At 40.1% G+C, this 14,725-nt stretch overlaps 1 protein-coding gene across 16 annotated transcripts in view; it reads left to right on the top strand.

Annotated features, from left to right (window-relative positions):
* mycbp2 (MYC binding protein 2) overlaps window positions 1-14,725 on the top strand; it is a 283,844-nt gene that overhangs the window by 197,201 nt on the left and 71,918 nt on the right. For 8 of the 16 annotated variants that reach the window (XM_048239181.1, XM_048239179.1, XM_048239193.1 and 5 more), the window contains 8 exons: window positions 2,008-2,168; window positions 10,204-10,360; window positions 10,442-10,666; window positions 10,985-11,050; window positions 11,788-12,027; window positions 13,355-13,444; window positions 13,547-13,627; window positions 14,308-14,574. In XM_048239181.1, the coding sequence (XP_048095138.1) occupies window positions 2,008-2,168; window positions 10,204-10,360; window positions 10,442-10,666; window positions 10,985-11,050; window positions 11,788-12,027; window positions 13,355-13,444; window positions 13,547-13,627; window positions 14,308-14,574 (1,287 nt within the window). Of the gene's footprint in view, window positions 1-2,004; window positions 2,169-10,203; window positions 10,361-10,441; window positions 10,667-10,984; window positions 11,051-11,787; window positions 12,028-13,354; window positions 13,445-13,546; window positions 13,628-14,307; window positions 14,575-14,725 lie in introns of all 16 variants that reach the window. The other 8 variants (XM_048239178.1, XM_048239184.1, XM_048239183.1 and 5 more) reach the window with 1 other exon arrangement.

Raw genomic sequence — 14,725 nt, 5'->3', positions numbered from 1 at the left:
TGCCAGTGGAATGCTGACATTAAATTTTCATACATAATGGAAGCCCTATAGATAGTGCCTATATGCATCATTACATTACTGACTCAAAAACATACAGTACTTCCAGTTGAAGTATCTTGCAATCAACAGATACCTTATCCTATTTAATGCTCTAATAAAAGGATGGGTAAAACCTCTTGACTGTTTTGTGGGGTAACTGAAGCAAGCCATCGTCCCATCATGTTTCAAAGCTGCCACCATCATACCTGTGCCGAAGAAAACTGCTCCATCCTGCTTCAATGACTACCGCCCTGTGGCACTGACACCCATCATCATGAAGTGCTTTGAGCGGCTTGTCATGTCACATATCAAATCCATTCTCCCCCCCACCCTGGACCCCTTCCAGTTTGCATACCGAGCCAAGCGGTCTACAGAGGATGCAATCTGCTCTGCCCTCCACCCAGCCCTCACCCACCTGGAAAAAAGAGACTCATATGTGAGATTGCTGTTTATAGACTTCAGTTCTGCATTCAACACCATAATACCACAACAACTCATCTGCAAACTTGACAAACTGGGACTCAGTACCTACCTCTGCAACTGGCTACTGGACTTCCTCTGTCAGAGGCCTCAAGTAGTACGTGTTGGCAACAATACCTCAAGCAGCATCACACTGAGCACAGGGGCCCCCAAGGCTCGTGCTCAGTCCGCTGCTCTTCACCCTGCTGACGCATGACTGCACTGCAACCTACAGCAACAATCACATAGTGAAATTTGCTGACGACACAACTCTGGTGGGTCTCATCACCAAGGGCGACGAGACTCAATACAGGTTGGAGGTCGACCATCTGACCACGTGGTGCAAGGACAACAACCTCCTGCTGAACGTCCAGCAAGACCAAAGAGATTGTTGTTGACTTCGGAGAGGTCACACCCAACACCTTCCACTGACCATCGGCGGTGCTGTGGTGGAGAGAGCGAGCAGCACCAAATTCCTGGGGTGCACATCAGTGAAGACCTCTCCTGGACCACCAACACTGCATCACTGGCGAAGAGAGCTCAGCGCCGCCTGTACTTCCCAAGGGAAACTCAGGCGAGCAAGTGCTCCACCAGCCATCATGACCACATTCTACCGAGGCACCATTGAGAGCATCCTCTCCAGCTGTATCGCTGTGTGGGGGAAAGCTGCACTGAATACAACAGGAAAGCCCTGCAGCCATAGTGAACACAGCTGGAAGGATTATTGGTGCTTCACTCCCCTCCCTGAAGGACATTTACACCACCCACCTCACCCGCCGACCAAAAAATGTGAGTGATGCAAGTCACCCCGCTCACAATCTGTTTGATCTACTGCCCTCTGGGAAGAGGTACAGAAGCCTGGCGCCCCCGCACTACCAGACTCACCAACAGCTTCATACACCAAGCTGTAAGGATGCTGAACTCTCTCCCTCCTCTCCCCCCTCCACCCTCAGCTACATAACATCCTGGACATTGGACCCACAATGGCCGCCTGCACTACTCCACTTGCACACTTGTACACTTTTACAACTTGTTGTTGTTGTCCTGAAAACACAACACTTCTGCTGCTCTTACATAACTTGCACCACTATGCCACTTTCTTCCTTACTTAGGTCAAACAGAACTACCCAAGCCTTTTATTGGCCTGACTTTGCACTAGTATTTTATTGACTGTCTATGCACAATTTCAACCAAATTTTGCTGCTCTTATTTTTTCATTATTATATGTGCCCTCTTATTTACTTATTTACTTACTTTTTTGTTTACTTGAATGTTATGTTTGTCTGTGGACTTAAATTGGTAAAATATGTCTTGTCTTCACCGTGGGATAGTGAGAAACGTAATTTCGATCTCTTTGTATGTCTGGAACATGTGAAGAAATTGACAATAAAGCTGACTTTGACTTTGACTTTGAACTGCACAGTGAGTAAAATAGAATTGAGGACAGCTTGATGTAAAATGTCTCTCTCTTTCTCTCTCTCTCTCTCTCTATTTCTGTATTTGCAGCAGGAGAAGGACCTAGGAGTGTGCGAACATCCTCTCTCAGATATTGTTATTGCTGGAGAAGCAGCTCACCCTCTTCCTCATACCTTTCATCGTCTGCTGCAAACAATCTCTGATCTAATGATGTCGTTGCCTAGTGGCAGCTCATTACAACAAATGGCCCTCAGGTATGAGACATCCTTTATTCCTAAGTGGGTGTATTGTGCCATCACCAGTGCATTGGCAAGTATGGAAATTGAAGGGCTTTGTTAACAGGGATGCAAACAGCTCACTTTTTAGGGGGCCACCATAAGAACCTGAGCAGCGCTTCTCATATGGGCCTGCTGGTCAAATGTCCAGTGCTTCTGTCACTCATCTGATAATATTTCATCATGTAGCAAAAGAGCGGAAGATGTAGCCTATTGCTCTGATAGCAGCTAAGAAAATATAGGCTACACTCACGCCATTGGGAGGCAAGTCTCTCAGTTCGCACTAGACTACTTATCTTACCTCTGCAGTAGATCTACTTCAGCTAGAAGTTTTAACACAGAACTGTTGATTAGTGTATAAGCTTTCGTGCCGCTGCCATCTGACTGATCATCCAAAACCGTACAATAATAAAATTAGGTAACACTTTATTTTAACGTGTCGCTGTTACAGTGTACCTACCTAATTAGGTACAGTGGTACAACCTGTGTAACAACATGTACTATCATTGTACTTGCATTATGTATTTGTGGGTACCTACATATAGTTGTTACATTGTAATACTGAGTGCTTTTACAAAACTTTGCCAATTTGCCTAAATTTTCATCAGAGGCAAAGAGCTGACCTGAGACCTGCTGGATGGGGTAAATCGGGTCATGATAGATTTGATATACAAAGCATGCTTAGCTCCAGTCAAGGCCTCATTGTCTTCAGTGTACATGTAACAGCTGTGCTGCTACAACCTTGTTACTCTTTGATACAGTGGAATAAACTGGAACAGGTCTTGTCTTGGAACAGGTCTACTAATTCACATGTACTGTGTGGTGTAACAGCAGACACGTTTCAACACATCAATTACAGGATGCATAACATCATTGACAGGATGTATATATGTAGATGTAAGTACTTAACTGGTACACTTTATTTTAATGGGTTTATTCCACTGTATCAAAAGAGTAATAAATGTGTACCAACACAGTTGATACATGTACTACAGTATGTAGGGTAATGGCAGACATGTTCCAAGACACCAATGATACAACATACATGTAATATGTAATTGTAAGTACTTAACTGGTACACTTCATTTTAATGGGTTTATGCCACTGTATCAAAGAGCAATAAGTGTGTACCAACACAGTTGATATATGTACTATGTAGTGAATTAGTAGACCTGTTCCAAGACATCGAAGACATAACATACACGCATATGTACATGTAAGTAATTAACTGGTACACTTAATAGGTTTATTCCACTGTATCAAAGAGTTACAAGGTTGTAGCAGCACAGCTGTTACATGTACACTGAAGACAATGAGGCCTTGACTGGAGCTAAGATGCTTTGTATATCAAATCTATCATGACCAGATTTACCCCATCCAGCAGGTCTCAGGTCAGCTCTTTGCCTCTGATGACAATTTAGGCAAATTGGCAAAGTTTTGTAAAAGCACTCAGTATTACAATGTAACAACTATATGTAGGTACCCACAAATACATAATGCAAGTACAATGATAGTACCTGATAGTACATGTTGTTACACAGGTTGTACCACTGTACCTAATTAGATAGGTACACTGTAACAGCGACACATTAAAATAAAGTGTTACCTAAAATTATTCCACCTATGAGCCAGTCAGTAACAAAGTTCAGTCTAGTCATAGACATAGTAACCAACACCATTTTTAATGTAACCTAGGCCTAGGTATCTAATGTTATGTGGGAATTGCAAGAAAACAATTCCTTACTTTAACCACGCAAGTGTGTGTGTTGTTATGGTAGAAAAACTTGTTAAAACGTAATTTAAAGTCCCAGACATTTAAAGGGACAGCGATCACTCAAGACAAAGGCCTACACCACACTGCAAAAAACTGCTTATCTAATAAAATCTAACCAAGATTATTCTACCAAGATATATCTTATATCAAGATAAAAATAACTAGTTTGTTTTGTTTTCAGTATAAAGAGACTTACCTAGCGCTTTCTTGTGAAATCATTTGACTTAATTTAAGAAAAGTTTGACTTATTTTAAGACATCTCATCCTGAGAGTATTCCCAGCCTACGAATTCAATAACAAAATAAATCATGCATAATTAAACATTACCTCGATTTAGGCTACTTGGGTATGGCTTAAGGCTTGACTACACGAAAATCGAAATCGAAATTTGCTGTCTACATTATTGTCAGTGTTGGGGTTAACGCAACTCACACGAAATCAAAACAGTGGTGTGATAATTGAGCCAGTAGAGAAATAACTGTTCAGAATTAATCTGTAGCCTTGGGTAGGCTTCTGCAGAAAACAATGTTGCCGATTTAATACATCTGGCGACGTTTTTAACAGGCTACGCAATAGAGGCTTAGACAACTATGACCCACGTTTTGGTTTCGTAAATTAATTTGCCCTACTTCTTGACTGCAATGTAGTCAATTGACTGCTTGACATGTCATTTTTATTTTTCTGTACAATAAACAATTACATCTGCTTTATGCCGCAGAATTACGTTCATATTTGGCTGACTGCAGACGCGCCACTTCCCTCCCCATATTCCAAGATTAAGATAGTATGAAGTGCTTTTTGTAGGCTACTATCATAAAAAAATAGTCAAAACGAATTGACTATTATATAGCAATTTGACAAAGCACTGGTCCTCATTTTGCGAATGCGAGGACGATATGAGCCTGTTGCATTTAGTTAGATGTCCGAGTCACGCATAATGTTTGAAAACCACTGGCTCGTAATCACAATAATTTAACACATGACAGTTGGATAACCTACTTCATCATCTCCCCATGCCTACATTTTTGTGAGTAGCATAGAGATCGTCAAAAACAATAAAGTATGGCTCTCCGTTTGGGACATCGAAAACTTATATTTTTAATAGACTACCGTCGAAGATACTGACTTGCAAAAGCCTCGGGATAACACGTTATCTCCACTATCATCAGTCATGCCCCTTGATCAAAGTGGGGAATGAAATAAAAGTTTGAGAACCACTGGCTTAACAAGTTACCTACAGTCCAGAACACAGAATCTGTTGCAATATTCTGATGATCGGCGATGATATCGGCAAATGTTTGTTTTCCAAAGTAAGAATTTCACTTCACCATGCACCTTCGACAATACCTGGCCTACCTGGTATCATTACAAACATTATTCTGTGTCCTAAAACTGGCATATTTTATGGCATTGTGTCATGTAAGTTCGTTGCAAAATCTAGAGAAATGTGTGAGGTGGTCAGCGGGGGACAATTGAGACACACATTGGATTGTGTTATTACTTGAACATTCCACACTATCCACAGCTGTGGTAGGCCTATCAGGGGCAGGAGGATTACTGTCAGCGCAGGCTTTATATAAAATTCTTCAACAGAAGGCCTCGAATGTTGTCTTGTTTGTGGAGCGCTTTGCTTCGCTTCTGTAATTTCGGCTTCATTGAAAATGAGGGCTTCCCTCAATGACCCTCCGAGAATAAATAAAGGTTGAATGAATGAATGAATGAATGCAGGCTTGCCCAAAATAAAGGCATGTGGTTTGCGCAGCCTACAGTAAATAACAGACCCGCCAGAATGTGCGTTATGATGCTTTTTTACGAGCAAGATGTTTTGGTACCCTACGCACACTGCATGTTCTTAAATAACAATGATCATCAGTAATATTCGACCATTAATTTGGGTAAATGGGCAAGCGTGACCACCTTGATTGGCTGATTGGCTGACGATTGTAACGTGGGAATTCCAAACACCTCTCTTCCGATGATGACTGACAGGTGACAGGTCGGAGAATGCGTGCGCTACACAAGTAGTGCGAAGGACGGAAGATGATTAATAACTGAATAAAAAGGCCTAGCCTAAATGAATAAATAGTAAGGCAAAACAAATAGCTTAGTAGCCTAATGAAACATAGGCCTATGGATTGATGCAGTAGCCTACCTTTGCAACATTATTAAATTAATCTGTCACCATATCCCTAGGCTACGTTTGCAAAGAGAACATTTTAATTTGATTCACAATGAAACGTTACATTTCATTTACATGTTAACAATGAGTAGTTTTGGTTGTGTTTGGGTGGCGTTATTGCATCCCTTTTATGAATGCAAAATTGTTCCCTCGTGATTGGAAGCTCCTGTTGCAAAACATCGCAACGTAAAATGCCACAAAAAAGCTGTTTATGAATAGGTCTTAGTGAGTTAGGAGTCCTCTCGACTTAAGCTGTCCCAGACTTAGGTGCTACTTTTAGGTCTAAAATGCTTTGTGAATTACTTTTTGTGAAAAAATTAGGAGTCCTAAAGTTAGGAGTGACACGCCCATTATTTTTAGGAGTTGCTCCTAAATTCGCCAGTTAGGAGCTACTTTTAGCTTTAAAACTCTTTGTGAATACGGCCCCTGAATAAAAATGAATCAAGGCAAATGAATCACGGCCCCTAGCCTAAATGAATCAAGGCAAAACAAATAGCCTAGTAGCCTAATGAAACATACGGATTGATGTAGTATCTTTGTAACATTATTAAATTATTCTGTTACTATGCCTACGTTTTCCAAAGAGAACATTTTAATTTGATTGACAATAATGTTACATTTAATTTACATGTTGACAATGATTAGCCTAGTTTTGGTTGTTGTTGGTGGTGTTATTGCATGTTAGTTATGCCTACAATGCAAAATTGCTTCCTCGCGATTGGAAGCTCCTGTAGCTGCATAGGATTTCAAAACCGCAGGTTTGTGATATAGGTCTGTGAGTAAGGAGTCCTCTTGACTTCTTTTAAGCTGTCAGAGGTGGGAAGGTGTGATTTTTTTGGGGGCAGGGCCGGATTAACTGGGCACAATTGTCTGATGGCCCCCTTCCCCAGCCAACGTGAATCGGGTGGTTAGTTAATAGGCCTATCGCGAAGATTTTTCCTGCCATCTAAGGCACGAAGATTCTGTGAGGCCAAGCCTCACCAAGTAGCTCGCTTTGTTTACAACTAACATTCCATTTAATTAAACTGCTTTATAGGCTATGCGAAATAGTTTTCAACATTTTGAATATTAGTGTCGGGTGAATTGAAATGTTCTCAAAGTAGCCTTATGGCTGAAAGCTGCTTGGGACCAACCCCCCCCCCCCCCCTCAAACAATATAACCATACAAACGCCGCTTCCTGCACTCATTGTTTCAAAAGGAGTAATTTTGGCTTTGTCAGAACTGAAGAGCTGTGGACGGCACGCACGGTATGCCCAATGAAAATAAATTAACGCAACACAACACAGACCCCGCTTCTCGGTCAGTCACTGACATGAACGAAACACAGAACCCGCTTCTCTCCGGGCAGTCACTGACAGTAACCTAGAATAAATGCATGGGGAAAAACACTTCCCCATGACAAAGACATCGTAAAACACTGAAAGTTAATATTTTGTCACTAGCAACATACATCTGTCCTTTGTCAAATGTATTATGTTCCAAGTACCCTATCGTAATTCTGCTTCATAAAGTTGAACAAATACATTTGCTTATTTCACAGAAAAATATAAATAGCCAGTCTACAGTGCAGAGTTGGTAAGTTATGGTAGGCCAACTTGCAGTGAACATACAAACAGGGGAAATTATTTCTCTTGCAGCTGAGTAGCCTCAGGTGCGCCGCGTGACATATGGCCAACATGCAAGCCAATGAATCGTGCCCTCCACGACAATCGCGCCGTTAAACTTAAATAGGTTAACATCACTCTAAGTTCGCCTTCAAGCAAGGAAAACGATGATTTGAAGACATCTGTTTCATTGGAAGGGCAAGGGGGTAGCAACAGGGCAACACAGAGACAGGCCCGATGGCAGGGCTGTTATGAGAGTATTAAAATATAGGATATTCTACGGGAAAACATTAAAACGGCAAGACAGCGGGGAAAGTTAAAATAATGATAAACACGGAAAAAAAAGTTGGCATGCATTGTTTTAGGTCCCCGTGCACAGGGATTATTTGTCATACTATTAATCACATATGATTATTTGTTAAATTGTGCAAACATGCGCAACACATTTGAAAAGGAAGGACTGGTAGCATGCAAGCTCACGGGAAAGATTGATTTAAGAACGTTATCACAAAGTGTGTGGCTGTGGCGTGGGCGGAAGACAATTGGCAGGGGAGGGTCATGTATTTTTTAATAATTCTGTCGGAGGGTCATTGAACAATTTCTAGCAGGCAAGAGAGGGTCATGCAACTTCCAACTGAAGCACTCAAAATTCCTCCGGTGGCCCATTCAATAAATAACGTTCAGTCCCTAGATTGCTGCTGGGCTATATGTCTTGGTTCTGTTAACAACTCATTGTCAAACGCATAGCCTATCTCGCGGTTGCATCCATTACAAACAAACATGCAATATGAACGTCTGGGATTGGGGAGAGCACTAAATGCTCTACTGAATAAGCACGAAGTCAAACCTTTAAATGAAAAACACTCTTTAATAATCCAAAAAAATAAACCGCTAATGAAGTTAACTTGTGACCATCAAAAATCGTTTATCGCTTGTAACTCCGTGATACCAGGACGTAACAGGAAGGCATTTGGCTGAGCAACGGAGGTTAATATGCTCCATGTTTTGTCCAAATGATGACTGTCTATCATCGTTGCACTTTCGGAGAAAACCGAATGTTTCATTCGCCCCGTTTCAATCGTCCCGGTTGTACCTACTCAAAACACAGATAGAACCTTATTATTCTAAGGTAGCGAAATAGCGTTCAGCATGATTCATGCCCAATTAATTCCCCCTGTTAAAGTGTTCGCCTTTGTAGTTTGGTTTCGTGATAGCCTATGATAAACGGCTTATGGCCAAATATGTGAAAACGTTTAAAATATAGTAGGCGATAAACCCGGAAAAAGTTGACAGTGTTTTTTTCATAATCACTTTGGAGGGTCATAGAAAAATGTATTGCTGGCGAGGGAGGGTCACGTCTTTTTGGACTAATGCACCCAAAACTCCTCCGGTAGCCCCTTAAATAAATAACGAACAGTCCCTAATGAAGTAAACTTGTGACCATCAAAAATCGTGTATCGCCTGTAACTCCGTGATAACAGGACGGTAACAGGAAGACATTTGGCTGAGCAACGGAGGTTAATACTCTATATTTTGTCCAAATGATGTCTGTCAATCATCGTTGCACTCGGAGAAAACCAGAATGTTTAATTTGTCCTGCGTCTCTACGGCTGCAAGCGGGATTCACTCGCAGTTAACCAAATATTTCTTTATTAGGGCAGGCATATTTCTGGCTATTACATTATTTCTAAACCAGTCTGCTAAAGTCTGTAGTGAAGTCTGTGTAGGGTTTTCCAGGCTCCATTTCTTTTTACGAGATACCTTGCTCACTTGAGCCATCTACCGGTTGTTTGGGTTGTTGCAGCGTCTCACTGGAAAAATACAAATTAAAGTCGCGTGATACCGCGTGATCCCACGCGCGGACCGCGAGTGAAGCTGGCCAAGTCGAAGCACTGCCCACTGTACATTAGCCTATTTAGCAAACCAGCTCGAAAATAAAACGTTACATTGTATTGCACGGACAGCAAGATTGGGCAATGCATAAATTGGTAAACAGGATTAAAGCAGTAATGTAATCGAATGTGTAAGTGCATTTAAATCGACATTAAATCAACATAGTACAAATACAAAGAAAATACATCTCAACTTCAATTATGGGCGCAGCCATCTTTGTTTTCAACTCGTACGTTCAGCTCGGTGCACTATCAAGAGCCCCAAGTCAGACCGCTGATATTCCGACCAAGAGGGGGCGTATCTCGGTGAATTGACGCGAGACAACTGGGAAATTTCACACTTTCCAACTCGGACGAGTCAACTGGATCACCCCATAAGATAGAGCCCAAAAAGTAGAGGTTTGCTGACAACAAATATGATAGCGAGTGTTTGTTGAAATCAATATAAAGTTGACTCGTCTTAATAACTTTGTTACTTGCTTTGTTGCAAGTTTGTGCTATCGTATGCATACATGGATAGTAAGTTTGAGAAAAAGGAATACTAACGCAAATTTCTCTTTGAAGGTGCTGGAGTCTGAAGTTTAAGCAGTCTGATCACCAGTTCCTGCACCAAAGCAACGTCTTTCACCACATTAACAATATCTTGTCCAAATCTGATGATGGAGACAGTGAAGAGAGCTTCAACATCAGTGTACAATCAGGATACGAAGCTATTAGTCAGGTAGGAGTTACCTAGTGCCACTTAATTCTTGATTATCAGACATACACAAATGCTGTGATTCACTGGTGTTTGTATATGCAGGAAATTTGTATGGTGACCTGTTTGAAGGACCTGACCAATGTTGTGGACATGAAGACATCTTCACGGCCTGCTATGATTGGTAGCCTGACAGATGGTTCAACAGAGACTTTCTGGGAGTCAGGAGATGAAGATAAGAACAAGACCAAGAGCATCACCATAAATTGTGTCAAAGGCATCAATGCAGCCTATGTCTGTGTTCACATAGACAATTCTCGTGACATAGGAGTAAGAAAAAATGTTCCTTTACATTTTATGTGATATTAAAATAGAGAGTTAGCAAGACTTGAACAGGCAATACTGGAAACACTAGTATTTAAACTCAATAGCCAAACACGTACACCCCTCCCTTCAGAAGCTACATAGTAGCAAATACATGCATATGCTTGGCCAAGACAATGAGGAAGCAGTCTTTGCTCAGTAATCTTTGAAATGTACATGCTTGCATTGCTGCAAATTCAGCTTCATACTGTGTACTGACTTGACTTGTGGATCTAATTTCAATTACAGCAATTGACTAGTTTTTTTTTTTTTTCAAATGTTTAGAACAAGGTCACATCAATGGCATTTTTGTGTGGGAAGACTGTTGAAGACCTCTGCAGAATTAAGCAGGTATAGATTCATTTTATAAAGCATCACTTCACTTCGTGTTATTTTGTTAGGAACAGCTTTAACCATATAAAATGTTCATTAGACTGGCTACACTGCAAAAAACTGCTTATCTAATAACATCTAACCAAGATTATTAGTCTTATATCAAGATAAAAATAACTAGTTTGTTTTGTTTTCAGTATAAAGAGACTTACCTAGCGCTTTCTCGTGAAATCATTTGACTTAATTTAAGAAAAGTTTGACTTATTTTAAGACCTCTCATCCTGAAAACAAGCAATTTTTTCTGCCAGTGCGTTAAGCAAATTTGTCCTAAAAACAAGCAAATTTGTCTGCCAGTGCGTTAGGTAAATTTGTCTTGATAAGACTCCTTAAAATAAGTCAAAGTCTTCTTAAATTAGATCAAAATGATCTTTCGAGAGAGCACTAGGTAAGTCTTTTTATACTAAAAACAATACCAAATAAATTTTTTGATCTTATTATAAGATTAATAACACTTTGTTAGATTTCATTTTTTGCAGTGATACACTGCAAAAACAGCTTATCTAACAAAATCTAACCAAGTGTTATTAATCTTATATCAAGATAAAAAAACTAAATAATTTGACTTGGCTTGTCAGACTAAAAACAATACCAAATAGATTTTTTTATCTTAATATAAGATTAATAACAGTTGGTTAGATGTCATTTTTTCATTGTAGTCATCGTTATACTGTATAATGTTGCCTTTTTTGGTACAGATGGACTTGGACTCACGTCACATAGGGTGGGTGAGCAGTGAGCTTCCAGGAGGGGACCACCACGTGATCAGGATTGAGCTGAAGGGTCCTGAGAATACACTTCGTGTGCGGCAGGTCAAGATGCTTGGCTGGAAGGATGGCGAGAGTGTCAAGATAGCTGGGCAGATCTCTTCCACCATAGCTCAGCAGAAGAACTGTGAAGCTGAGACCCTTCGCGTTTTCCGTCTCATCACTTCACAGGTTGGATGGGCCTTCCTGTCTGTGATTTACTTTCAGCATTTTTGAATGATTTGTCTTTGTTGTATATACACTGCAAAAAATGAAATCTAATCAAGTGTTGATAATCTTCTATTAAGATCAAAGAATCTATTTGCCATTGTTTTTAGTATGAAAAGACTTACCTAGTGCGCTCCCGTAAGATCATCTTGACTTAATTTAAGAAGACCTTGACTTATTTTAAGGACTCTTATCAAGACAAATTTACTCAACGCACTGGCAGACAAATTTGCTTGTTTTCAGGATGAGATGTCTGAAAATAAGTCAAACTTTTCTTAAATTAAGTCAAATGATTTCATGAGAAAGCGCTAGGTAAGTCTCTTTATACTGAAAACAAAACCAACTAGTTTTTTTATCTTGATATAAGATTAATAACACTTGGTTAGATTGTGTTAGATAAGCAGTTTTTGCAGTGTACAACATATGTATACTCCTATGAACTACTTGAAGTTATGAAATAACGGGGGCAGCCGTTGCCTACTGGTTAGCGCTTCAGACTTGTAACCGGAGGGTTGCCGGTTCGAACCCTGACCAGTAGGCACGGCTGAAGTGCCCTTGAGCAAGGCACCTAACCCCTCGCTGCTCCCCTCGAAATTGTTTGTTGCAGGCAGCTCACTGCGCCGGGATTAGTGTGTGCTTCACCTCACTGTGTGTTCACGGTGTGCTGAGTGTGTTTCATTAATTCACGGATTGGGATAAATGCAGAGACCAAATTTCCCTCACGGGATCAAAAGAGTATATATACTTATACTTACTACTTACCTAAATGATACACTCGTGAATAATTGTAGAAGTGCACTCCTGAGAAAACATGGGATGCTACCTTTGCACGGAGCTATTTGAGCACCCCTTTTACAGATTTACAGAATCACAGATTTAAGTGAAAAGATGTTCTATGAGAGAAAGAGGGGCATTACATGAACCTTTTCAGATACCTACCCTGGTTAAACATGCATTGCATTTTCCTGCTTCTTATGTATCTATATGTTTTAACATTATCTGGTAAAGAAATGCATTCACCTTAAGCAAGCGTAGTACCTTTTAAAGGATTTTAGGCATTTATTGGACTTCCATCCAGCATTTCATAAGGAAATATTAGCTCAAATAAAAACATAGAAAATCATTTCAAACTCAAATAAGTGGCTCCTATTCCATGCTTCCATTCAGATACAGAAATAATATATATACTGTACATCACTACACCTTTGAAATGATACTTGTATAAAGATTACTACGACATGGATTTTATAAATAATAATTTCCTTGAGTAATGCCAATCATGTTTTTTCAGGTGTTTGGAAAGCTTATATGTGGTGATTCTGAACCCACTCCAGAACAGGAGGAGAAGAACCTGCTTTCATCTCCAGAGGGAGAGGATAAGGTCAGCTTCAACTGGACCCTCTTTTGTGGAATTATTGTCCATTTTTTATGTTTTTTTGATATAATATGAATTAAACTCTTCAAAGAATCTTTTGGTTTTTAGGCTCCATCAGATGCAGACCTAAAAGAGCACATGGTGGGTATTATTTTCAGTAGGAGTAAGCTGACCAACCTACAGAAACAGGTATGTTGATTTTGGGCTAGGCAAAATTATTACTACTAGGATAATTATTACTGTCAATCATTGATCATGATGTGACATCATTGTCTTTTACGATTATGATTGTGTAGATCCAAATATTCGTACTTTTTAAAATTTGATAGTCCTACCACTTAGCGGCCATCTTGGTAATGGCTTCGGGCAGTTAATTTGGCCAGCTAATATCCTGTTCAAATGAATGGGGAGGCATATGTAGCTCTAAATAAGCAGGTCATATTGATATACAAAGTACATCAGGAGAATCTGTGTAAAAGTTTGAACTGAACAGTATAAATACCATTGTTTGTTCAACAATTTTTCAACAATTGGTGGTTACTTAGCTACCTGTCTTATGCTAGGGAGCTAGCTAGCTTAGTATACCATATAATATCAACAATATACATGCAACCAATATCACTTCACAGTTTTTAATTCCCATATTTTTTTAATTCTACTGACACACCTTTCGTTTTACAGACAGGGAAGGTGTTAGGATCTGATGGATACTCTATGTCGTCTATATTTTGAAAATTAAATTTTAAAAAGTGGTATCATTCTTTTTTTTAGAAATTCTTGTTTCAAAATCATATGACATGGGTTTGATTTTTTTTGTGACATGCTCAGACTCTGGATTTAGGTCTTTATGTCCTTTTTGATGTCCTCAGGTCTGTGCCCACATCGTTCAGGCCATCCGTATGGAGGCAACACGTGTGCGAGAGGAGTGGGAGCATGCCATCTCAAGCAAGGAAAATGCCAACTCACAGCCCAGTGATGATGATGCATCATCAGATGCATATTGCTTTGAACTGCTGTCCATGGTGCTAGCGTTAAGTGGTTCAAATGTAGGCCGGCAGTACCTGGCCCAACAGCTCACCCTGTTGCAGGACCTCTTCTCATTGTTGCACACTGCTTCACCTCGTGTGCAGAGACAGGTATGCATACATGTGTGTGGTGTCCTGCCTCTCTCCGATTCTCATATCAGTGTTTGTCATCGTTTGTCATCAGTTTCCCATTTTGATAGAAGAAAAAATGTATTTACCAAGATGCCTCTGAATAGACATAATGTTTGCAAATGGTTGTAAA

Source organism: Alosa alosa, chromosome 3 (genome assembly GCF_017589495.1).
Source record: "Alosa alosa isolate M-15738 ecotype Scorff River chromosome 3, AALO_Geno_1.1, whole genome shotgun sequence".
NCBI lineage: Eukaryota > Metazoa > Chordata > Actinopteri > Clupeiformes > Clupeidae > Alosa > Alosa alosa.
Note: the sequence above shows the minus strand (reverse complement) of the source record. Positions and strands in the feature narration are given on the sequence as shown.